This window comes from Delphinapterus leucas, chromosome 10 (assembly GCF_059928025.1).
Source record: "Delphinapterus leucas isolate spDelLeu-1000000601 "Yukka" chromosome 10, BTC_Dleu_Yukka2, whole genome shotgun sequence".
NCBI classification, from domain to species: Eukaryota; Metazoa; Chordata; class Mammalia; order Artiodactyla; family Monodontidae; genus Delphinapterus; species Delphinapterus leucas.
In genome coordinates, this window is record NC_143138.1 from 19,556,463 (window position 1) to 19,580,678 (window position 24,216).

Sequence of the window (24,216 nt, forward strand, 5' to 3'; positions counted from 1 at the left end):
CCTACTAGCTCTGTTACTTGGGCAAGTTGCTAAACTTTTCTGTGCCTCAGTTTCCCTTTCTGTAAAATGGGGATAATCATAGAGCTGTTGGCAGGATTGGAATTCAGTGGTAAAGTGCATAGAATTGTACCTCCTACATATTAAACATTAAGTACCTGCTAACTATTACTATTGTTACTATTAGTCCACAGGTGAGATCACAAGGGTCTGAACTAGGGTGGTGGTGAGAACGATGAGGAAAGAGGGCAAGAGATTAGGCAAGGTGGAGTGGCTGGAGTGGGGACAAGGCATCCTGGACCAAGCACCAGTGTCTGAACTTTAGAGCCTGGTAATGAGGAACACAGGGGGGCTGTGAGTAGAAACAGGACTGCCAGAAGGGGGAGTGTATTTTAGGAGGCAGGTGGGTGAGACAATACACCCAAAAGCACTTTGAGCTCTTAGGTACAAAGTCTCTTTATAACACCTCTGATATTAGTTATGTAATACAGATGGTGAGCACTTGATAAATGCACGCTATTATGTGGATTTCCTGAGAAGCTTCCCCTGCCAAAGACCTGAACCACGTTCTCCATAAACGCTCAGTCATTCTGGCCTCTATGTTCCTACAGGGCATCATCCGGCTTCTGTAGGACTCTGACTCCGGTGTAATTATCCTCCTCTGGGCTCTGAGTGCCCCAAGGCAGGCCCTATGCTTCATTCTCCTCCCCATCTCCAGGGCCTAACTCAGGGTCTGTGCAGATACATGACATTTACTTGGGTAAATGTACATGGGTAAAAATACATGACAGATACATGGGTAGATACATGACATTTGCCGTGGACAACGTTCTGCATCTCACAACTTCGAAAGTGATTACAGCCCTCTGTAAGAATCAATTTAGTCATCAATCCAGAATTATGACAAGTCCACAGAATCAGTGCTAAGCAGCCTCAGGGGGCCAGAGAAGGTTCCTTTAGTCTCCAAGAGTTAATAAGTGAGAATCAGAAAGTTAACTGAGGTGGGCAAGAGGTAGTTCTCAGCATGGGGATCAATTCATGCTGTGAACGAAGTCAATTGTTTGTAAAAGCGTTTGTGTCCATCTATACACATGGCTGATTAGCTAATGCAGACACTGAAAAATGTTTGGTTTTGAAGTCCAAATGTTATTTGGTGGCATTTTGTGTGTGGCAGACCTAAAAGGAACAGCATTCAGAGATGAGCCAGGGTGAAACAGCATCACAGGCCCCACCCTCCAACCATGAGTAGAGAAAAGCCAGGCACTGGGGACACCTGTTTGAAAAGCAGTCTTATTCCTGGGGTCATTTGGTTCTACCAATAATAGGCATTTCCTATCCCTCACCCATTCATGCCTCAAAGCACTTTGCCAAGATTTCATTACGTGTATAATACAACTATCGCCTCCCAGGTAGCATATCCCCGGGATTGAAGTAGGTTGATTTTCTTCACAGAATCCCAGTCTCGCTCTTCCTCCCCGGTTAAAGTGCCCACTCCAGCCTGCTGTTCTCCCTTCACCTATGGTGACACTCAGACACCTGGATCAAGTAATGGAAAGGCACCAGGAAATCATCTTGGAGGCTGCCTTACCATATTTGGGCCTCAGCTCCATTCTTTCCTGGTCATCCATGTTATCCAGGATTGTGTACTTTGTTTTTTTCCTTATTTTAGTCCTTTTTCGTCTGCAAAGAACAAAGAAAAGGTCAACCCAGATTCTCAGAAAGGGTAACTAGGATCCAGGATTTCAAACACATGGAGGACACCAAAGGAAATGTTTTGCCTTTAGAATTTATTACATTCTATTAATTGGCATCTTTTATTAAGGATATGCATACACAGCCAGATCTGAGTTTGGTGAGTCTGAGGTACATCATGCATCTTGAAGAAACACATGTCAGAGTAAGAAGGGCCATACTGCTATCACCCTCCTGACTGCAGGCTCTCACCCAATCCTCAGGCTGAGGTGCCAGGGACCTTTCCAGAAACTCTCAATACCTGTGTGTTGGCCTAGCAAGCTTTTCTCCACGAGTCATTCCTTCCTCATAAAAACCTGGATATAGCAAGTTTTCCCCTGAACCTATACTATCCTGAGATGTCCAAAGATGCAGGAATGAAAAGATGATGTAACTGGCAGTCAGAAAAAAAACCCAACAGAAATTATAATAAATTCCCCCAAAGGAATAAGCAATAACTCAGTCAACACATAAAAACAACTGGGCTGATCCTGTGGAGCTCCTCCTATGCTTCAGGGGATAATTTGAAAATACACATCAACACTATGGTTAAGATATGTAGAGAACAAACAAAGGCAGTTTTCTGATAGCTTGGTGATTAACAGCATGGGCCTCTAACCCTGGGTTTACTATCGGGGTGACTTTGAGATCATTTTCTGTTACCTCTGTGATTCCATGTTCCCACCTGTAAAATGGGAGTAAGAATAGTCCCTTTCTCATATGGTTGATAGGAGGTCTAAATAAGATAATACACAGAAAGCACTTAGAACCATTCATCACAGTGGCAAATACTTAATAAATGCTCACAGTCAATCACCCTTGTCATCATGCTCATCTACTTGATACAAACGTCACAAAGCTGCAGAATTTTTAAAGCCAAGCACAGCAGGGTGACCATCATCCCAGATGGTTCTGGGAAAACTTAATGGGGTGGAGGCCTCTAAGTGCCTGTGCTCTCTTTCACCAGTCCTACCTTTGGGAAAATAACCACAAATAAAACTAAAAAAATTGATAAGTGATCTCTGAAAAATAACTATTATTTTGGTATAACCGTTATTTCTTTTTATCATGTCTTCTTTGGAGAGCATTTATAGAGTTCCATATAGGAAAGTGGACCCAATGCTGTCTTCTAAGGACTTGAGTAATCACTGTTCCTACAAATCTCCTTATAGAGGGTCAAGCATGGGGTTATGGAAGGTTCGGATAATTAGGCAGCTCTGGGGCTTCTCAGCGGTCAGCTCCATGGGAAAAAAGAAGAAGGAAAAATCTAAAGCAAAACGTCTCTTTGGTGATAGTATTCAGTTCGCTTAAAGTTTTGCATTTATGAAATAGAATTCAGGTAGATTAGATTGTTGCTTCACATACGTAAAATAATATAAATCTAGCATTTACTACAACTCCTTTCTCTACCGAGGGTGGATTAGTCAGGCCACTTAGGTACTGTTCTAGTGAACATAATGCGAGACTGATAGAAAAGAGCATTAGGTTTGATACAGAAGCACTGAATCTTCTAGAAAATATGAGAGCTGCAATGAAAAAAAGCTGTCTCTAGTATTATTCTGTTTAACTAGGCACATAAGCTTCGTGGGGGAGAATGCATTATAAAGTACTTTTAAAGTCAAGTTTCTCTTCATAAAATGAGTGACTCAAACAGTTCAGCAGCTTCACAAACCCGAGCAAAAGCCGCTAGAACTGTCATATCACCTTCAATGTTGCGTCTTTATTTCAAAGACATAAGTAAGCGTGCCAGGTACCTCTTGCAGCAGCAGATACAAAGCCAAGTTAAACCCCCTGTTAGCACGACAAGAGTTAGAGCCAATGTTGTCACATAGAACACACTCCACTCTGAAAAACAAGAAAACCAGAGTGGACATGTTACATACCATTTGCAAAACAGCTTTATTTCAATGACTCACAATGAATATTTCTGAGTCCTTACAAGCAAAGCCATCTGTGGTGCTGCTACCACCTCGCCAGGCTGGTCGAGAGCCTAAGCAAGGTGAAATACAAATAAATCAAGAACAACTTAAAACCACCCGACTTTCATCCAGCTGGTTCAGGGACCTCATGGAGCACATATTTCACACTGACCTGAGAACAGAATAATCTGAAAAAAATAAATTCATCAGTTAAAAAGTAAGGCCTCTTAAACACCCATGAAAGTCATATCAAAATATTCATTCCATGGGCTTCCCTGGTGGTGCAGTGGTTGAGAGTCCACCTGCTGATGCAGGGGACATGGGTTCGTGCCCCGGTCCGGGAAGATCCCACATGCCGCGGAGTGGCTGGGCCTGTGAGCCATGGCCGCTGAGCCTGTGCGTCCGGAGCCTGTGCTCCGCAACGGGAGAGGCCACAGCAGTGAGAGGCCCACATACCGCAAAACAAACAAACAAACAAAAAAATATATATTCATTCCAGAATCACAGAACCTCAAAACTAGTTCTGGCCTGGTTTGAATAAAGCAAATAAAGTATTTGTATGGTCGCCTATGACATGAAGATGCTTTTCACAGAGCCAGACAGCCACTCAGAAGCTACCTGATCTTCACTTCCCCCACATCCTTGTGGAAATCCAGGGTAAAAAGTTCTGCACCAGCAACTCAGGAAGAGAGAAACCAATGGAGCAAAAACAAAAGGTTTACCTCTATTAGATGTTATATGTGCTCCTTGGAATAACAATCCAAGGGCTGGCTATTTTCAAATTTTTATGTAGTAGAGAGTGGGAACATAATTTGGCAGTCAGCTCATCCTAATTTTTTGGCCAATTATGTCCATCTACATCCCCAAGAAAACAAAATTACTCTTAGGAATAGACTGGCATTGAAATACAGTTCCCTCCTCAGAAGAGACTTAAGGGCACCAGCTCGGCCAGCTGAGGCGGTGGTTCCAATTTTTGGTGCCTCCTTGGGCAGACAGCCTGGAAGAATGGGCCAATTTTCTTGTTCATCTGATTCCAGCCAGGTCCACACCAGGGACCACTTCACCAGAAGGTCACACTCAGCTCAAGTCAAGGCAGGTGCAGTGTGGAAATGGGGACCATGTAGCCCAAAGCAGCCTTCTCAGCAATGCCAGCGATGGTTAGCCAAATCTGCTCTGCCAAGGTGAATCTCCTCATCGGGAAGTTTTACGAAAAGCCTTAAGCACACCCCCAAGGTGAACTGTGGGAGTATCTTAACCCATCACCACGTGAGCTCGTTCGCTTGGCTTCGGGTGAGAAAAGGGTTGAGTTTACAGCTGCAAAGCTAGGCAGATCTTTCTGACAGTTCAGAATAATTTGTCTGAAGGCTCCTCACCCAAAGCCACCACACCAGGACTCACCACAGTTGCTGTCCCCATCCTGAATATAACGCTGGATCAGGTTCTCCATCCACAACTGAGAGCAAATGCAGCGCTTCGTGATGGGGTCACAGTGACCATGGCCAGAACACTTCAGGAGGCACCCTGCAAGGAGGCGAGTGGGGCAGAGGTCACCATGGAGAAAAGGCGCTCCCTGGCTTCAGCTGTGTCTTTTCATAGCATAGACCCTGAACAGAGGCATCTCGTTGAATCAAGAGACTCTTACGCTATGAACAGGGGTCCCAGGGAAAGTCTCTCGAATCGATAATCTCATCTGGAAGCAAATGGCAGAAATATGCCAACACCTGAACTGTGAAACAAAAGCCTTAATCATGTAGCAGAAACGTAGCACCCTTTGGCTTAAGAAAGAGAAATTCTAAGAATTTATCCAGTGAAAACGACTGGGGATGTGCACAAAAACTTATCTACATTGCAGCATTATTTAAAATCAACCTGACAGTCTGTGAGTAGAGGATTGGTTGTACAAGTTGTGGAACATATCTAGGATGGAGTACTGTGAGGTCATGAATATGTTATTGAGGGATGAATTTTAAAAGATTTGAGAAAATGGTCATAATATGATTTGCAGTTAAATACCAGATTAAAAAATTATATATCAAACTATCCTGATTGTATTAACGTGTTTCTAGAGATGGGGGAACTGGAAGGAAAAACATCAAAATATTAACCAAAGTTATCTTTGGATGGTGGGAATTCTAGACTCTAGAATCTAAAGGATTATTCTAATTTTTTTTGTCTTCTTGGATATTCCAAATTTCCTACAATAAATAAATACTACTTTTGTAGCTAGAAAAAAAGGAGTTCTTAAAAAAATTAATTTACTCCATATTACAAAGAAAGTCAATTGTGGATAGGTATACATCTGAAACAAATTAAATTTTACTCCCCAAATGGTATCACAGTCCCCAGTGTTTATTGAAATGACCTGGGATAAAGACCACATTTCCATCCACACATATGAATGAGTTTGGTGCCAGGAAGAGGCATCAGGCAAGCCACTAAGAAAAGAGGTACCACTGGAAGGCACTTAAAAGCTATCTTAGGGCTTCCCTGGTGGCGCAGTGGTTGAGAGTCTGCCTGCCCGATGCAGGGGACATGGGTTCGTGCCCCGGTCCGGGAAGATCCCACATGCCGTGGAGTGGCTGGGCCTGTGAGCCATGGCCGCTGAGCCTGTGCGTCCGGAGCCTGTGCTCCGCAACGGGAGAGGCCACAGCAGTGAGAGGCCCACGTACAGCCAAAAAAAAAAAAAAAAAAAAAAATCTATCTTAAATTTCCAAGAGTCTACATAACACCATGTTCACAACCTAAGGCACGATGTGCCAGGTCAATAAATTATATAAACATGGCTTTTCCAACCAATAACACGTATCTGTCTTTTAAAACTGTTCTGACCATCTAAGTATGAAATCTCTGACCATGACCAGTATGAAAGAGTATGGTTTTAAAAACAGACCATAACTGTTGTTGGTCTCCAGTTTCCCTCAAAGACAAAGCATGGTTGGCAAATGTATGTTGCAGGAAACCAGCTGGAGACATAAATGCAAAACAAATCTCTGGATGCTAAAGCAAAGATGTCCACATGTCCTCCTTCTGTGCCAGTAAAACATAGCCACGATCAGCAAATCTGATTCTTTTAGAATATTCCCGTAGGGGTTGACATGGAGAAATTGGAAAGATAATGAAATATTGAAGTTCATTCCTACTTGTCAAAAAAGACTATGAGGGCTTTCCTGGTGGTGCAGTGGTTGAGAGTCCGCCTACCAATGCAGGGGACACGGGTTCATGCCCCGGTCCGGGAAGATCCCACATGCCGCGGAGCGGCTGGGCCCGTAAGCCATGGCCGCTGAGCCTGCGCCTCCGGAGCCTGTGCTCCGCGGTGGGAGAGGCCACAACAGTGAGAGGCCCGCGTACCGCCAAAAAAAACCCCAAAAAACAAAAAACAGACTATGAGACCTGGCTACTGTCCCACCATATAGGAACCAAATCATATTTCACCTTCTCCGAAAAATCTTTTCCTTTAACCTGGGTAATTATGTTTCTATAAGACTCCCATTGCATTTAATTGGATGGGATGTCTAGTCCAGTGGAATCCAATTCTGAATATACAACAATTAGGTATTTACATTACTTGAACTTTAAAACTAAAAATAAAAAAGAATATTTCTGATGGGGACATACCTGCTGTGTCAATCCTCAAGACTTTGAAAAGCAAGAAATCAGCCTTTTCCTTTGAGAGCCGCCTGTGCAGATTTCGGGCCACTTCAGCAGCATTGAGGACCTTGAAAGGTGGCCCAGTCTGTACATAAAACACAATCACGGTGCTGCAGAGGAGACAGAGAGAGAGGCCAGCCACACGGTTATGCAGTGACCAATGTGACACATCCACTCCAGCCATCTGACCTGTGGGGCTGAGAAGACAGACGGCCACAGCTCTGCCGCTTGGCAAGGACATAGAGGTGTATGCTGAGGGTCAAGGGATTGATTGGTTTCTATTCACAAATAAAGGCTCTTTGGTCCCAGAGTTCAGCTGATGATAGATAGACCTTTGGATAAAAGGAGCAATGTATGTGTGTGTGCAAACAGACATAACCACACACAGAATGAGAACTTTCAGACACATCTTCATTTTTACCTTTTTGTTGAGATATAATACACTTACAATAAAAAGTCACTTTTTTTTTTTTGGCGGTGCTGTGCAGCTTGCAGGATCTCAGTTCCCAGACCAGTGATTGAACCTGGGGCCAAGGCAGTGAAAGCCCAGAATCCTAACCACTAGGCCACCAGGGAACTCGCAAAAGTCACCCTTCTGAAGTGTACAATTCAGTGGCCTTTGGTATATTCACAAAGTTGTGCAACCAACACCACCATCTAATTCCAGAACATGGGCTTCCCTGGTGGCGCAGTGGTTGAGAATCTGCCTGCTAATGCAGGGGACATGGGTTCAAGCCCTGATCTGGGAGGATCCCACATGTCGCGGAGCAACTAGGCCCGTGAGCCACAACTACTGGGCCTGCGTGTCTGGAGCCTGTGCTCTGCAACAAGAGAGGCCGCGACAGTGAAGAGACCCGCGCACCGTGATGAAGAGTGGCCCCCACTTGCAGCAACTAGAGAAAGCCCTAGCACTGAAACAAAGACCCAACACAGGCAAAAATAAGTATAAAAATAAATAAATAATTCCAGAACATTTCCATCATCACAGAAACTCCACACCCATTAAGAGCCGCCCCCATGCCGCCCCTCAGCTCCTGCCAAACACTAATCTACTTTTCTGTCTCTGTAGGTTTAATTATTCTGGGCTTTTGATATAAATGGAATACATATGAGGCATTTCGCAACTGGCTTCTTTCATTTAGCATAATGTTTTCAAAGCTCATCCAGGTTGCAGCATATATCAGCATTTCCCCCTCCTTTGAATTGCCAAATATTATTCCATTGTATGAATATATCTCATTTTATTTACCCACTCATCTGTCGATGACATTTGGATTGTATCTACTTTTTGGCTATACGAATAACCCACTGTGAATGTTCACGTGCCAGATTTCTTTTTTTTTTTTTTACATCTTTATTGGGGTATAATTGCTTTACAATGTTGTGTTAGTTTCTGCTGTATCACAAAGTGAATCAGCTATACATATACATATATCCCCATATCTCCTCCCTCTTGAGTCTCCCATGTGCCAGATTTCGTATGGACATATGTTTATCGTTTCTCTTGGGTATATACCCAGGAGCAGAATTACTGGGTCGTATGGTAGCTCTACATTTAGCACTTTGTGGAACTGACAAACTGTTTTCCCCAGTGGCTACACCATTTACATTCCCACCAGCTACGTATGAGTGTTCCAATTTTTCCATATACTTGCCAACATTTGTTATGGTCTGTCTTCTGGATTACAGCCATCCTGGTGGGTGTGAAGTGGTATCTCAATGTGATTTTGATTTGCATTTCCCTAATAGCTAGCGATGCTGAGCATCTTTTCACGTGCTTATTGGCATTTGTATATTTTCTTTGGAGAGATTTTATTCAAATCTGTATTAGTTTCCAAATGTTGCCGTAAAAATGTACCACAAACTGGGTGGCTTAACACAACAGAAATTTATTCTCCCACAGTGTTAGAGGCTAGAATTCCAAAATCAAGGTGTTGGTAGGACCATCCTCTCTGAAGGCTCTAGGGGAGAATATGCTCCATGCCTTTCTCTTAGCTTCTGCTGTTGCTGGCAATCCTTGGCGTTCTGTGGCTTGTAGACACATCACTCCAATCTCTACCTCCAGTATCACATGGCAGGCTCTCCGTGTGTCTGTCTCTGTGTCTCTTTTCTTATAAGGACACAGTCATGTTGGATTAAGGGTCCACCCTACTCCAGTATGACCTCATCTTAACTAATTCCTTTTCATTTATAATCCTTTTCATTTCTATAAGGTTGGTAGTGATATCCCTTTTCATTCCAGATTTCAGCAGTTTGAGTCTTCTCTCTTTTTCTTGGTCATTCTAGCTAAAGCTTTATCGATTTTGTTGATCTTTCAAAGAAACAACTTTTGGGGCTTCCCTGGTGGTGCAGTGGTTGAGAATCTGCCTGCCAGTGCAGGGGACACAGGTTCGAGCCCTGGTCTGGGAAGATCCCACATGCCGCGGAGCAACTGGGCCCGTGAGCCACAACTACTGAGCCTGCGCATCTGGAGCCTGTGCTCCGCAACGGGAGAGGCCCATGCACCGCGATGAAGAGTGGCCCCCACTTGCCACAACTAGAGAAAGCCCTCGCACAGAAACGAAGACCCAACACAGCCAAAAATAAATAAATAAATTTATAAAAAAAAGAAACGACTTTTGGTTTTATTGATTTTCAGATGTGTTTGGTTCAGTGTTTGATATAAGAAAGGGAAATGTATGATCCATTTTTGAAAGAGTTCCGTAAAAAAATAACTAGTATTTTTAATTTATTATTTTTCTAAGTAAATTTCAGTTATCTGAAAAGCAAACCTAAACAGAATAGCTGACAATAACTGGCAGATGGATTTACTATGAATAGTAGGTTTTTATTCCCATATTCTGTCTCTCTCTCTCTCCCCATCCCACTTCCCTGTTCATAAGTTGGATAAGAGTTTTTTAAAAACTCAGTTAAAATTGTAAATCTTATAAGAAATCAAGGAAGAGGTTGAACCTTATAGACCCTCAGAAGACAGCAATGGTAACCCATAATCCTCTCACACTGAGAGAAGCCTCAGCCCCTAAACACGGGGCAGGGATGAAGCCTGGCTGTGAGGCATCCCCCGTGCGTGCCCCAGACCATGCGCACGCCCTCCGATGATACCAGAACTAAAACCCAGCTCCCTCTGACGTTCCCTATGCCTTCATTCAGAACATTCTCAATCAACAAACATTTACCGAGACTTGTGGGAAGGACCTATAATGATGTTGTCCTTACTGCTTCCCTTTGAGGAAAAAAAAAGAATATGAATGGGATAAACATGCGTGCAAAGACACAGAACGAGAGGAAATGACGAGCTCCAGGCTGGATGGTGCAGTTCTTACCTGAGATCCGAGAGGGCCTGAATCTTCTGAACCTTGATGTCTGAGTCCAGCACATGCAGCAGCACCGCCAGCTGCCTCACAAGGGTGTCCTTCTGCTGTTCCGTCAGCTGCCCAACGCCAACCTGCAGGATCAGCTCCACCAGGCCGCTCTTCTTCGGGTCTGGGGAAATGAGAAGACATGGGCTTTCCACCTGGAAACCCCAGGCTTGATAATAGGAGGAGCAAGGCCTGTGTAATAGTTAAAGAGCTTTAAATGACCCCTGTGTAATTTCTACGCTTAGGTTCTAGGGCTCAGGTCAATTCTTCCAAGTACCACGGGGGCCACTATCCGAGAGTACTTCTTCCTTCTTTTATATCAGCTTGCTGTCTATTCATTTTTCTCCAGATGATAAGGAGGTGTGACTAATCTGCCTCTGGGCTCACGTGAAATTCTGGGACCTCACACACCTCCTCGGGCCTGGTAAGAGAACTATGTCTCCGAGCGCTGCGGGCCCGGCCCAGTTTATGCCGGGGGTCGGTGTGGCCACCTTGCTGGAGCTGCCCTCTCCGTGCTCCCAGGAATGAAGGCCTCGTGTCCACCTCACATTAGGTCTTTGTCTTCTGGCAGGAAAACCAAAGTGACCAGGGAGTCCTGCTGCCAGACCCAATTCTCCCTAATGAGTTAGGAGGCTGGATCTGTTTGAGGATAGATAACCACAGGCAGGGGAAACCTCCAAGTGGGCCTAGCTTCCCACACCGGGTTCCACTGTCACCTGCAAGGAGCCCCAAAGGCTGACCTCTCCCCCCAGCCCCCGCTCACGGACCAGCCCCACAAACCCAGGCCCGGAAGCCTGTGAGCGCACCTGGCCGCACTTCCACGGTGGCAGTGTCCATGTCCGCGGCGCCCTGACTATCAGTGACTCGCAGGTGGAAAGTGTAGACCCCCTCCACCAGGTTGGTGAGCTGCAGGGCCGTGCTGTGGTCAGAGCCATCCATGACATCCTGAGAAATAACCCAGTTCATGATTCAATAGTCAGCTCCCAACCTGGGCCTCTGTTGATCCCAAACCTCAGGGTCCCGTCTTTGTCACACATGCATGATTCTAAGGGGCAGGGTGAACAGGAAGCAAGGTGGTGGGTTAGTGAAGGTCCGGGTAATCCTCAGCGTCTCTCCCACTTTTAAAGCACCAGGAGGCACAATCCTTAGACAGGACTTTGTGAGCTGAGCTGCTTCCCAAGGGCTCTCTAGGAATTACCAAATTCCACCCTGCAGAGGGGAAAACCACCGAAATTAGGGCAGAGACCTGGAGGGTGAAGCACTCTCTTTGAAGAGCTTTCTGGGTCTTATTTTTAAAGATAGTTTTACAAGGCTCTCATCTCGGGTTTCCTCATGGTGTATCAGGTTCACCTTCTCAAATGACCCAAGAGCCTGAGTAGCAACATCTCTGCTCAAAGAATTCGAGAAGAATCTCCCAGACCCTCTCTCTGAACTTGCTAACAGAAGAGGGTGGTAACAAGGGCTCTGATCAGAGAGCTGTTATAATTACACTTAGAGGCTAACCCACCATCTGGCTGAACAGTATTCATTCCAGAGTTACTTTAGGAATTATAAAGCATTTTCAGTTCTTTCCCTGGGACCACTCCTTCAGTACATCTCCAAGAGTAAATTTGCATCTCTCAAGTCCTTAGCAACAGGAAGAATGAAGATGTACCTAAATTTACAGCCTAAGAGGCAGAGTAATCTAACGGGGAAAAAGGCCTGCCAGGAGCTAAAAACCTAGGTCTATCTGGTTTGACTAAGGATGAGTTAGTTGACCTTGGCCAAGTCTCTTTCCATCTCTGCAACTCATTCTCTGTACTTAGGAAATGGGAATAGCAATCCTCGATCTATTGACCTATCTGGTACAATGTTGAGGAAAAGGAAAGAATCCATTTGGACCAAAATAGGAACAATGGGGAAGCTAAGGAGCAGAATGAGTCCCATGAGAAGACATGGTTTCAAAGTCCCTCCAGGCTATGGTTTCTGACCCTATGCAAAGTCTGGGCAAGGAAAAAGTCAGAAGGGACTTCAGATTTGTTTAAACTGAACAGCAGCCTGCTGCCTCCAGCCCTCAGAAGAAACCTAGAAGCATAAACACCTTAGTGGGGACCATGGAAAGGGAGATGAGGTCATAACAGAGACATTGCTGTGTAGTTAACTGTGTTCCCTCATCTGCTGAAGCCCTAATCCCCCAGTGTGGCTCTATTTGAGATAAGGTCTATTAAGAGGTAATTAAGGTTAAATGAGGTCATAGGGTGGGGTCCTGATCCCATAGGATTAGTGTCCTTATAAGAAGAAACACCCAAGAGCCCTCTGTCTCCCCCTCCCCTCCCCTCTCTCCTCTCTCTCTCCTGCCACCCCCAACCCCCACCCCACCCCTGTGAGGACACAGCAAGAAGGCAGCTGTCTGAGAACCAGGAAGAGAGCTCTCATCTGGAACCAAACTGGCTAGCACCTTGATCTTGGACTTTGCAGCCTCCAGAACTGGAAGAACACAAATATCTGTTGTTTAAGTCACCCCGTCTATGCTATTTTGTTATGCAGCCCTAGCAAACTAATACAGACGTAATGATTAGTGGTCCAGGGGCAATTCTCTTCAAGTACTCACTCCAGCTGCTGGACTCTGGCCGTCCCGGATCCACAGATAGGACACAATTCCTTGGTCATCAGTAGACCTTGAACCATCCAAAGTAATGGAGTTATTGGGAAGCACAAGAACATGTCTGCCACCAGCCTGGGCTCTGGGAGGACTATTATTTTCTAAGTCAAATATAGCAAAAATGAAAGCAAAGAAATTGATTTAAAACACTTGTGATAGAAGTGTATCACAAACTATCCATGACTATTCCATATTGCAGATATGTAGATTTAAAATATCCAAAAAGCATCATTTCCTGCCCCAAATACCCATTAGATAACATACAGACTTTCTCAAAGTTCTTTTTGCACTTAGCTAGTTGTAATTTGGCAGCCTATATGCTGGACAGTTTTCTATTATCATTACAGTTTTTTCTCTTTTTAAAAAAGAGAGATCATGATCTTACTTAATGTTTGGGGTCTGGAAAATGAAAATATTTTGGTTTAAAATATGCTATGGATTAGTTTGTACTGGTCCACACTATCTGGCCACAGAAATATTTTTGTTTCTAACAGTACCAAATCTTGCTTGTCTAAGTAAATTGAAGAGGGAGGATTCAGGGCAGTGGGGAGAATCTGGCACTGAGGAGGCTTAATTCCATTGTCCATACAGGGAAAGGCTAGAAAGAATAGAAATAGACGGGCAGTAAATTGAGTAAGCCCAAAAATCCTTCTACAAAAAACAATATCTAGACCCTATCAAGCTTCAAAACTGGAACTTAAGACAACCACCCCCTTTTATGCACATGTCCCCATACTTTCTCTACTATTATATATGGCTGAAAACTTCCATAATAAAACGTTTGAAAAAAACTCAAATCGATGTCATTGTGCTGATAAAATTGTTTTATCCTTTCCCAACTGCCCAGCAAATAAAGTCCAAATTCCTCAGCATGACACTTGACACATACAATACCTCAAGGCTGAGCTTCTGCCTTTGTCTCAGCCACCCTCCCCAATGAACTGACACTCTTGCTGGTCCATAATACTGGTGAATGGATTTTACCATCCAGCCATGCTCTTTTACACCTCTGATCTTCAATACATCATAATCATTTATTCATTCACTGAAGTAACCAACATCTTTGATTTGCCATGAGTCTAGCACTGTGCCACGTGGAAGAGAGAGAAATACCTGAAAAAAAGGTCTTCAACCAGCTCATGGTCAAATGGAAAAGAAGAAAGAGACAAGTATATAAAGCAGGATGTCATAGATTGGACCACACATTTCATATTAAGAAACAACATGGAATTTGAAACCATCTCTGCTCTTAGATTTCCAAGGAAGAGGGAAAGCAAAGCATCATGTGGTCACTAGGACATGGGGCTTTAGTTGCCAGTAGTCACAGAAGGAGAATGAAGCTATTAGGACACACACTCCACAAACAAAAGGAAATGCTGTGCATGTGGACGGAAGAAGAGTGACCTTTGCTTGGCCAAGCAGAGTTCGGTATCTGCTATAGCCAATAAGCAAACACTAACGTTTCCGGATAACCATGGCCTGGCTTAGGGTCTGTGAGACTGAAAAGCAGAAGGGGCCCAACCTCCTCCACTGGCAGATCCACCTGCCCTCTGCCTTGACTCACCCTTCCTCACGGTCACGCTGAGGGTGGTCGTGCTGCTTAGTCCCTGCTGGTCTTTCACCGCTAAACGGAAGTGGTAGGTACCCACCTGAAGACCGCTTACTGTGGCTACAGCTTTGTCGATGTTTTCCATCTCCACTGCGCTGGGGCCTCTGTGAAACAGGACAGTCATTAACAAAAGGCAGGGGGCATGGGATTCTGACGACGGCAGGTATGTTGCTTGTGTCCTTATAAATGCTTCTTTTCACAGCAATAATATATACCATCTAGAGAATTCTAAGATAATTTTGTATTCATTTAGATTCTCTAGTTCTATGTAAGAGTCACAAGTTAAAGCCTATTTCAGACAGAGGCTGCTGGATTCCTGGGAAGAGGATTTTGGAGTCTTCTGTTTTTTTAAATTGAACTGTCAGTGAAATGATCAGAATGGAGCCTTATAAACTATTCCTGTTTCTCCTTTGAATAAAATCAGCTGAAATCCTCAGTTATCTTTCGAGAGAGTGTGGAGGAGGAGAGAGCAAGCCAGGTAATTGATCTCCTGGCTCAAGAGGAATTATTCAATACAGCGGAGTCATGAAGATCGTGGGCTTTGTAGTCAGGAAGACCCACGATTGAGCTTCAGCTCTTGCTCTTACTATCTGGGCAACCAGAGACCCTGTGACTGACTCACCTCTGCAAGCCTCAGTTTCTTCATCTTTAAAATGGGAATAATATTATCATTTACCTCTTAAGAAATGACCTAGGATTCCATGAGATTAAGCATGTATAGCACAGAAAATGCTGGAGGATAAAGGAATCCCCTTGAACTCTGCACTTCTGTTGTCTATAGTCACTGCACATGGTTTGAGTGAGTGCAGACTGGGGGGCCTCGTGAGGACCCCACCCAGGTTCCCCTGCACCACTTCTGTCATGAAGCTCACCTCACACCAAGACTGCCCTGTCCACCTGCCCCAGCTCCACCTCTCTCCACTGTCAAGGAATGTCCATCTTGTCCATCCACACCTGATACAGAATCCGATCAATAGTTCCCTGGCCACTTCTAGAAATGTGCTTAAATACTGACTCCTCAACACTCTCAAGCTGAGTGTTTAATGTAGACCCTCCAGAGCAGGGGTAATAGTAGCTCCCATCCAGGGAGTGAACCCAGCACTCAGTGATGAGATGGGCTGACTACCTGACATGCTCCCAGTGGTAGAAAACAATGCCGTGGTCATCACTGCTTCTGCTCCCATCCAGGGTGGTGCTTTCCACCGGGAAGACCAGCTCCTGATCTGGGCCGGCGACAGCCTTCGGAGGCCTGTTGTCTTCTAGAATTATAGAAACGGTGTGAAGAAATATTATCTCTTTGCATTAAGTCTGCCATCCCCTGATTTCTTTATTCAAGCAAATTACTCATATTCAGCTCAGGCAGCTACTAGAGCATGCCCTGTCCTTTGGGAATCCTGGGGTGAAACACTGCAGTCTCCTAGCTGGCCCAGGAGTTAAACATTCTAAGTTTGAGATGGGGGTTACAGGCAGCAAGAAATACTGTTCCCTAATATGTACATCTTTGGTTTCTTTAAAATACCTTAAAAGTCATGGAGTGGAACTGTAGTTAATTCCCCAATGTCTGGCCACAAGCCATCTGAGTATCAAGCCACACATAACTACCAGCCTCTTCAAGAATGCCCTAAAGCTTTGCAGCAGAGTGGGGCATGGCATCAGAGCCCAAAGTGACTCTGGAGATAGCTCTCATTTTGTCCTTCATGCCATGGTTTGGAGACACAGCCAGGACATAATTCAGAACCACAAAAGCAAATTGCCTTGATATTAAGATTCAGCTCTGCAGCCCTGATTTCTTGATAGTTCAAAGATTTAGAGAATTTGTACCAAATTTGGCTGGTCTGAAGCCCAGAAGCCCAGATGTCACTTCTGTTTTAATCTCTGGGGCTAAATCCCTTTCCCATCTCACCTACCAGGCTGGACAATCACAGTGACCACAGCTGTGGATTGCTGCCTTGAAGAATCTGTTACCATCAGCTGAAATGTATAATCTCCTTCCTTCATTGCAGACAAATGAAGGTACGGTGTCTCTACTCCCTAAGTAACAGCAAATACAAAAATGAAAAAGAAAAAATAATATTAAAGAAGCACAAGTAATTAGCATGACATAATGAAAAATTAGTGATTTTACTAAATGTGGAGATCCTGCTTTAAAAAAAAATGTGCATGTCCCAGGAAAATGGGATCTAAAGTCCATTGTATATCCTCAGATGCTATTGAAAGAATATAAATTAATATGGCCTTTTTGGAAGCCAATCTGGCAGCATCCATTCAAATGTTAAAAGAACATGCTCTTCAACCCAGCATTTCTACTGAGTATCTACACTAGAGAAACGCCCACATGTGTAATTATGGAGACTCGCCCATAGGTGCTGACTGAGGCATTGCCTATGACACCAAAAAAAAAATGGAAACAATCTAAACAATCATCAACAGGGGAATGGCCAAACCCACCACAATACACTGTGGGATGCTAGTTGAAAAAAAAGAAGTTTAAAAGAATAAAGTAGATTTATAAAGAATAAAGTGGAAAGATGTCAAAGACATATTACGAAGCAAAAAAAGAAAGCTGTGAAACAATGGATACAGCATGATAGATATTTGCTACATGCACATATACATGTATGCAAACACATAGAGGAGATTCGGTATGCACACACATTAAACTCATAAAAGTAATTATCTTGAGTAAAGGGACTTGGAAGAGGTCAAGGTGTATTTTCACTTTATCAGAATTTGAGTTTGTTTGGTTTTTTTTGTTTGTTTGTTTTTTGTGGGGTTTTTTTGCGGTACGTGGGCCTCTCACTGTTGTGGCCTCCCCCGCTGCAGAGCACAGGCTCCGGATGCGCAGGCCCAGCAGCCATGGCTCACGGGCCCAGCCGCTCCGCGGCACATGGGATCCTCCAGGACCGGGGCACGAACCCGCGTCCCCTGCATCGGCAGGCGGACTCTCAACCACTGTGCCACCAGGGAGGCCCTGTTTGTTTGTTTTTAACCACAGGAAGTAATTAATGTATTACTTTTATAATCAAAAATAAATTTTGTGGGCTTCCTTGGTGGCGCAATTTTTAAGAATCCACCTGCCAATGCAGGGGACACGGGTTCGAGCCCTGGTCTGGGAAGATCCCACATGCCACGGAGCAACTAAGCCCGTGAGCTACAACTACTGAGCCTGTGCTCTAGAGCCCGCGAGCTACAACTACTGAGCCCATGTACCACAACTACTGAAGCCCGTGTGCCTAGAGCCGGTGCTCTGCAACAAGAGAAGCCACCGCAATGAGAAGCCCGTGCACTGCAACAAAGAGTAGCCCCCGCTCGCTGCAACTAGAGAAAGCCCGCGTGCAGCAACAAAGACCCAGTGCAGCCAAAAATAAATTTAATAATAATAAACTATATATATATATATATTTTTTTTTTGGCGGTACGTGGGCCTCTCACTGTCGCAGCCTCTTCCGTTGCGGAGCACAGGCTCCGGATGCACAGGCTCAGCGGCCATGGCTCACGGGCCCAGCCACTCCGTGGCATGTGGGATCTTCCCGGACCGGGGCATGAACCCGTGCCCCCTGCATTGGCAGGCAGACTCTCAACCACTGCGCCACCAGGGAAGCCCTAAATAAATAAATTTTGTTATTTTTCTCCATTTATTGTTATCTTTTGAATTGAATTTTTTGCATGTATTTCTTTTTTCTTTCTTTTTTTTTTTGTGGTACACAGGCCTCTCACTCTTGTGGCCTCTCCCGTTGTGGATCACAGGCTCCAGATGTGTAGGCTCAGTGACCATGGCACAGGGGCCCAGCCACTCCGCGGCATGTGGGATCTTCCCGGACCGGGGCACGAACCTGTGTTCCCTGCATCAGCTGGCGGACTCTCAACCACTGTGCCACCAAGGAAGCCCTGCATGTATTTCTTTTCTAAAAATGTTTACTGAAGTATAGTTGATTTAAAATGTTTCAGGTGTAGAGCAAACTGATTAAGTTATATATATGTGTATATATATATATTCTTTTTCAGATTCTTTTCCATTATAGGTTATTACAAGATATTGAATATAGTTCCCTGTGCTATACAGTAAGTCCTTGCTGTAAATATAAATTTTTTAAATGCTAGGACAACATAACTTTTCAATAAGGCATTTTTTCAATTGAGTATATAGTAGCTAGCTACTTATTGCCTACAGGTTAATACCCTTTCATTTTGTTGCTGCTGTGTTGTTGGTAATATTTCCAGTTATTGCCTATGTTTGAAGTTCATGGCATCCTGAAAAGGATTTTTAACTTTAAGTCCTACTATAATTTATTTATTTTCACAGATCACAAGATTGTCTAAAGATAAATGTATCTGTTTTATTCATTTATTTATTTATTTATTTATTTATTTATTTTTGGCTGCATTGGGTCTTCGTTGCTGCGCGCAGGCTTTCTCTAGTTGTGGTGAGTGGGGGCTACTCTTTGTTGCCGTGCACAGGTTTCTCATTGTGGTGGCTTCTCTTGTTGTGGAGCAGGGGCTCCAGGCGCACAGGCTTCAGTTGTTGTGGCTCGCGGGCTCCAGAGCACAGGCTCAGTAGTTGTGGCTCATGGACTTAGTTGCTCCGCGGCATGCGGGATCTTCCCGGACCAGGGCTCGAACCCGTGTCCCCTGCATTGGCAGGCAGATTCTTAACCACTGTGTCACCTGGGAAATCCCTGTGTGTGTGTTTTAGAGTTTTAGTGGAAAAATGGAAAAAAAATGGATAGAAAATCAAGTGTGTTATCACAAGGGGAACTTCTGAAATTTGAAATGCATTATTTTAAAACTTAAAAAAAGGGCTTTTCCCTACTATGACTCAGTAGAGCAAAGTACTTTTTTTCTGAAGAGCTCTATAAAGTATAATTTCCTAGTAATATGTGTCTCAAAATTAATATGGTTACATGAATGCTTATGCACACAATAAAAAGGAATCTTGTGGCAAATGCAAAGTGAGCAGACTAATTCACTGAGAGCCCTCAAAGCAGCCATATGATTCAGGTAGCTGCACAGGCTTCAGTGACCTTCAGTGATCTCCCCAGCGCAAAGCATAGCCTCTGCAGCTTGCCTTGGCGATTTTTAGACTAGTGTAAGAGAGGCTGGTTTAAAAGCTGATCTTTGCGATTGCCCCAATTCATAAAAAGCATCACCCCTTTTGACACCTTATCAGTCAATCACAAGGCAGTGACATTGTTACTGTGGATAATCTAAGAGTGTCTGCAGCAGATGGGCAGGTGTTCAGAGCAGCGAGGCTAGGTCTGCAGCCCAGCACTAGTGACTTCCTTTGGATACATGTTCATTAGACTTGGATGTACTGGGGCATTAGCTCTGGGCACATACTTCCCAGTAATTAGGGAAAGAAAATTTGGAATATTTTTTAACTGAGAAAATACAAAATACCCATTTTCCTGTTTGTATCCAAACCCCACCAAATGCGAATTCTTAACCTAACAGAAGCAAACATAGCATTTGCCACAACTCTTAGGTAGAGATGAACTCTATACCAAGTGCTCTCCAAGGGTATCTAGAGGACTCACGGCTCTTTCAAGACTCATGCATCCAACCAGTCATTTTTAATTCATCATAATCACAAAGCACTTTCCAGAAATATCAAAAAGTAAAGTAGGTCAGTTTTCATGGAATGTCTGACTTCACCATAAACACTAATGAGAAATCTGTCTTGAACTGGTGAGATGGAGTTTGAAGGAGAAGAGGAAGGTGGTAATGTAAGCTACTATCTTTCTTCCATTAAACTCTTAAATAATAACATAACTTCAAAAATACCAAGCTTGGCTTCTCTGGTGGCGCAGTGGTTGAGAATCTGCCTGCCGATGCAGAGGACACAGGTTTGTGCCCTGGTCCGGGAAGATGCCACATGCCACGGAGCGGCTGGGCCCGTGAGCCATGGCCGCTGAGCCTGCGCGTCCAGAGCCTGTGCTCTGCAACGGGAGAGGCCACAACACTGAGAGGCCCGCGTACCGCAAAAAAAAAAAAACAAAAAAAAACCAAGCTGGCCATCACCAGAAGTAGAATAAGCAAACAGCTCACACATACTCACGCATAAATATACAGCAATGTTTCAAGGTTTTTATGACTTTAGACAGATATATTCGCAATCTGAACAAATCAAAAGGTAAATACAAAAAGATCTTAACAAGAGCCCACTGGATCCAGAAAAGGTAACATGCAGTTTCTAAAAATAGGAGAAACAAAATAAAAAGGAATTTTCTGATAATGAGGTTTAGATTAGATTATTCCTAAGGTTTATCCTAATACTAAAATAATATTTCTGTAGCAAATGTTAGGTCAGACTTTTCCTAAACTAACCTCAAGGTCAAGTTGTCTGTATAGGAGCTGCTTAGTTGCTATCCTGGGCTTATATAGAGTGGGTGAAGGAAAGTGACATAAATTTGGAAGATTTGTGAGTTTAGCTGTTCTTCTATTAGTTGTAATATATCAGACAACTTTATAAAACATTTTCTGAATTTAGCTGCCCCCTTGTACCAATATTTTAGATAGATAGATAGATGGATGGACGGACGGACAGATGAACACACAGATAGACAAATAAAAGTCTGAAGGCAGGATGGAGAACTCACCTGCATGGCCACCTCTTTACTCTCACTCCCGGGCCCCAGGGACCACTCATAGAGGACAATCTGGTGATCATCACTGCTCTCGTTTCCATTCAAAGTGATGGAGTTTTGGGGCAAAGTTATGGTCTGATTTGGTCCCGCATTGGCAACCGGTGGATGGTCCACAGCACTGTTGACTATTAGGGCTGCTGTTGTGGAGCTAATGGCTCCATCTGAGTCTGTAACAGTCAGTCTATGAAAAGGAGAGGAAGCTATTACACTGCATGAATATGCCAAATATCAAGGCAAGTGGTCAATTTAGTCTGCCTATGGTACATTTCTCAGAACAACCGAGAGCAGGTGTAAATAGAAATTTGAGGATGAAGCTGAGGAAAGAACAGAGACCTGAGGCTATACTTTCTCTTTGTTTCTGTTGATTTACTTTATTTTTAGCTAGTAATATATTCACATGATAGAGTTTTATTTTATATGGGTTTCTCATTCTTTGAGATGCTGGATGAAGAAACCATCCTCAGCCAACACAGAAGCCTCTCTCTACCACCTGAGACCCAAATGTATCAGCTTTAAGTCCTGCCTGCAGGCCTGAGCATGTAGAGACAGCAAATCACTCCTGAATTTTCAGCTACAAAGCTTTTTAATTTTCTCATTCTTTTCTAGAGGACTTAAGTGTTTTCAGGACACTCCTTGCAAAGCAATTTTAGGATTAAGCACTTTGAAATACAAACGATACTCTGCCTACACAAACAACACAGAGAGCTGCACTGACCCTCCTGTAGTAAACTCATTGGTGATGTGGCAACTGGATCAGTGAAATAAGGTCACTTCATTCTTCTGGGGCCAAGATTTAGTTTGGAGCAGCAATGCATGTGTAACAGGTGTAAATAGGAATATGAGAATGAAGCTCTGGAAAAAACACAGGCCTTATTTGTAGGTAAGGTACCTGTACAGGGGGCCCCCATATTCTGGGCCTCTATCCCACATACTCTATACAACCAGGGTCCAAACTCCAGTTCTCGCTCTGACGGCAAACCAAACACCTAAGGTACTTCCTCCTCAACCAGGCTGAGTCAGGACACATTCTGGGCCCCTAAGGGAATTTCTTCCTAGTAAAATGGGGTTAGCAGTAGGCCTGCCTTGGGACTTCCCTGGCGGTCCAGTGGTTAAGACTCCGTGCTCCCAATGCAGGGGGCACAGGTTCGATCCCTGGTTGGGGAGTTAAAAATAACAAACAAACAACAACATAAAAACAAAGTGGGCCTGTCCCAATGAGACAGGTAAAGAGTCATTAAATTAAAATTAATCAAAAGAACCTCATAAAGTGGCATTTCACTGTATATAAATTTTACCCCAATAAATAAGTAAAGTGTTATAGAAAGACTTTTAAAAATAACTTTTCTGAAGTCCCCTTAGACTTTTAGGTCATAAAGTTTCCACAAGTTTACCTTAGCAAAACCCTCAGATAAGAAGTAGACAATAATTTGGCAACATATGTCAAACTCCTTAAAAACATACAGGCCTCTGACCCAGAAATTTTACTTGCATTCCAAAATTTAACTATAAGAATGTGCTCCCAAACACTGAATAATGGGGCTAAATTAATTTTCTGAAATGTATCAGCATCAAACATGATGTTGCAGAATATTTAATGACATAGATATCCATAATTAATGGGAATCCAAAATCAAATCCACTCATATATGACAATTTGATATAGAAGAGATGTGGTCTTGCAGATTGAGAAAGGACAGACTAGACAATAAACAGTAATGGGACAATAGGCTGATTATCCATGTGGGAACAAATAAAATTGGATCTAACCACGGTAGACATGCGGTCAATTCTAGATGGATAAAATGTAAACATGAAAGACAAAATTCTTAATTTTAGAAGAAAATATAGAAAGTAGCTTGTAAAACATCTTATACATTTTGATCCAAGTAAGAAAAAAGTTTTAAGTTTATGTGTATAGAAAAAGAACCATAAATATAAGTACTATACTCTTTTTTTTCTTTTATGTTGTTTTCTTTATTTGCCATGCGCTCATGTTAATTTTTTTTTTAAACATCTTTATTGGGGTATAATTGCTTTACAATGGTGTGTTAGTTTCTGCCTTATAACAAAGTGAATCAGTTATACATATACATATGTTCCCATATCTCTTCCCTCTTGCGTCTCCCTAGTACTACACTCTTAAGGATGTTTATTCCTAGGTAGTGGAATTATGGGAGGTGTTTAATTTCCTTCTTTCTGCTTCTAGATACATTCTGTTTTTTATTTTTATAGCAAACATGCATTATTCTTATTAGAAGAAGAAAATATCATTTTTTGAAACACCTGCATTGTTACTTGGCTCTCGAAACCTATATTTCTTCTGGATCAAGCTGTGGCAGCCAGTGTGGTAAACTAAAAATAAATACACCACATGTTTTTATTAGTTCCCCAACCAGGGATCAAACTAGCATAAATACCTACTCAGCAAAGAATATGGCAGATAAGCATATGAAAAGATGCTCCACATCATACAGTATCAGGGAAATGCAAATTAAGACAACAATGAGATACCACTACGCACCTATACTATGGCCAAAATCTGAAACTCTGGCAACACCAAATGCTGGAGAGGATGTGGAGCAACAGGAGCTCTCATTCACTGTTGGTGGGAGTGCAGAATGGCACGGCCACTTTGGAAGACAGTTTGACAATTTCTTACAAAACTAAA

General features: G+C 43.4%; 1 protein-coding gene across 1 annotated transcript in view; it reads right to left on the minus strand.

The window, feature by feature from the left end:
• The window catches only part of KIAA0319 (KIAA0319 ortholog), a 52,313-nt gene that overhangs the window by 5,425 nt on the left and 22,672 nt on the right, over window positions 1-24,216 (minus strand). The window contains exons 9-19 of the mRNA XM_022562203.3: window positions 21,501-21,729; window positions 16,812-16,935; window positions 16,031-16,163; window positions 14,860-15,008; window positions 13,245-13,396; window positions 11,461-11,599; window positions 10,619-10,778; window positions 7,263-7,405; window positions 5,046-5,168; window positions 3,483-3,573; window positions 1,586-1,677 (exon numbers count right to left, since the gene is read on the minus strand). Of these exons, the coding sequence (XP_022417911.3) occupies window positions 1,586-1,677; window positions 3,483-3,573; window positions 5,046-5,168; window positions 7,263-7,405; window positions 10,619-10,778; window positions 11,461-11,599; window positions 13,245-13,396; window positions 14,860-15,008; window positions 16,031-16,163; window positions 16,812-16,935; window positions 21,501-21,729 (1,535 nt within the window). The remainder of the gene's footprint in view (window positions 1-1,585; window positions 1,678-3,482; window positions 3,574-5,045; window positions 5,169-7,262; window positions 7,406-10,618; window positions 10,779-11,460; window positions 11,600-13,244; window positions 13,397-14,859; window positions 15,009-16,030; window positions 16,164-16,811; window positions 16,936-21,500; window positions 21,730-24,216) is intronic.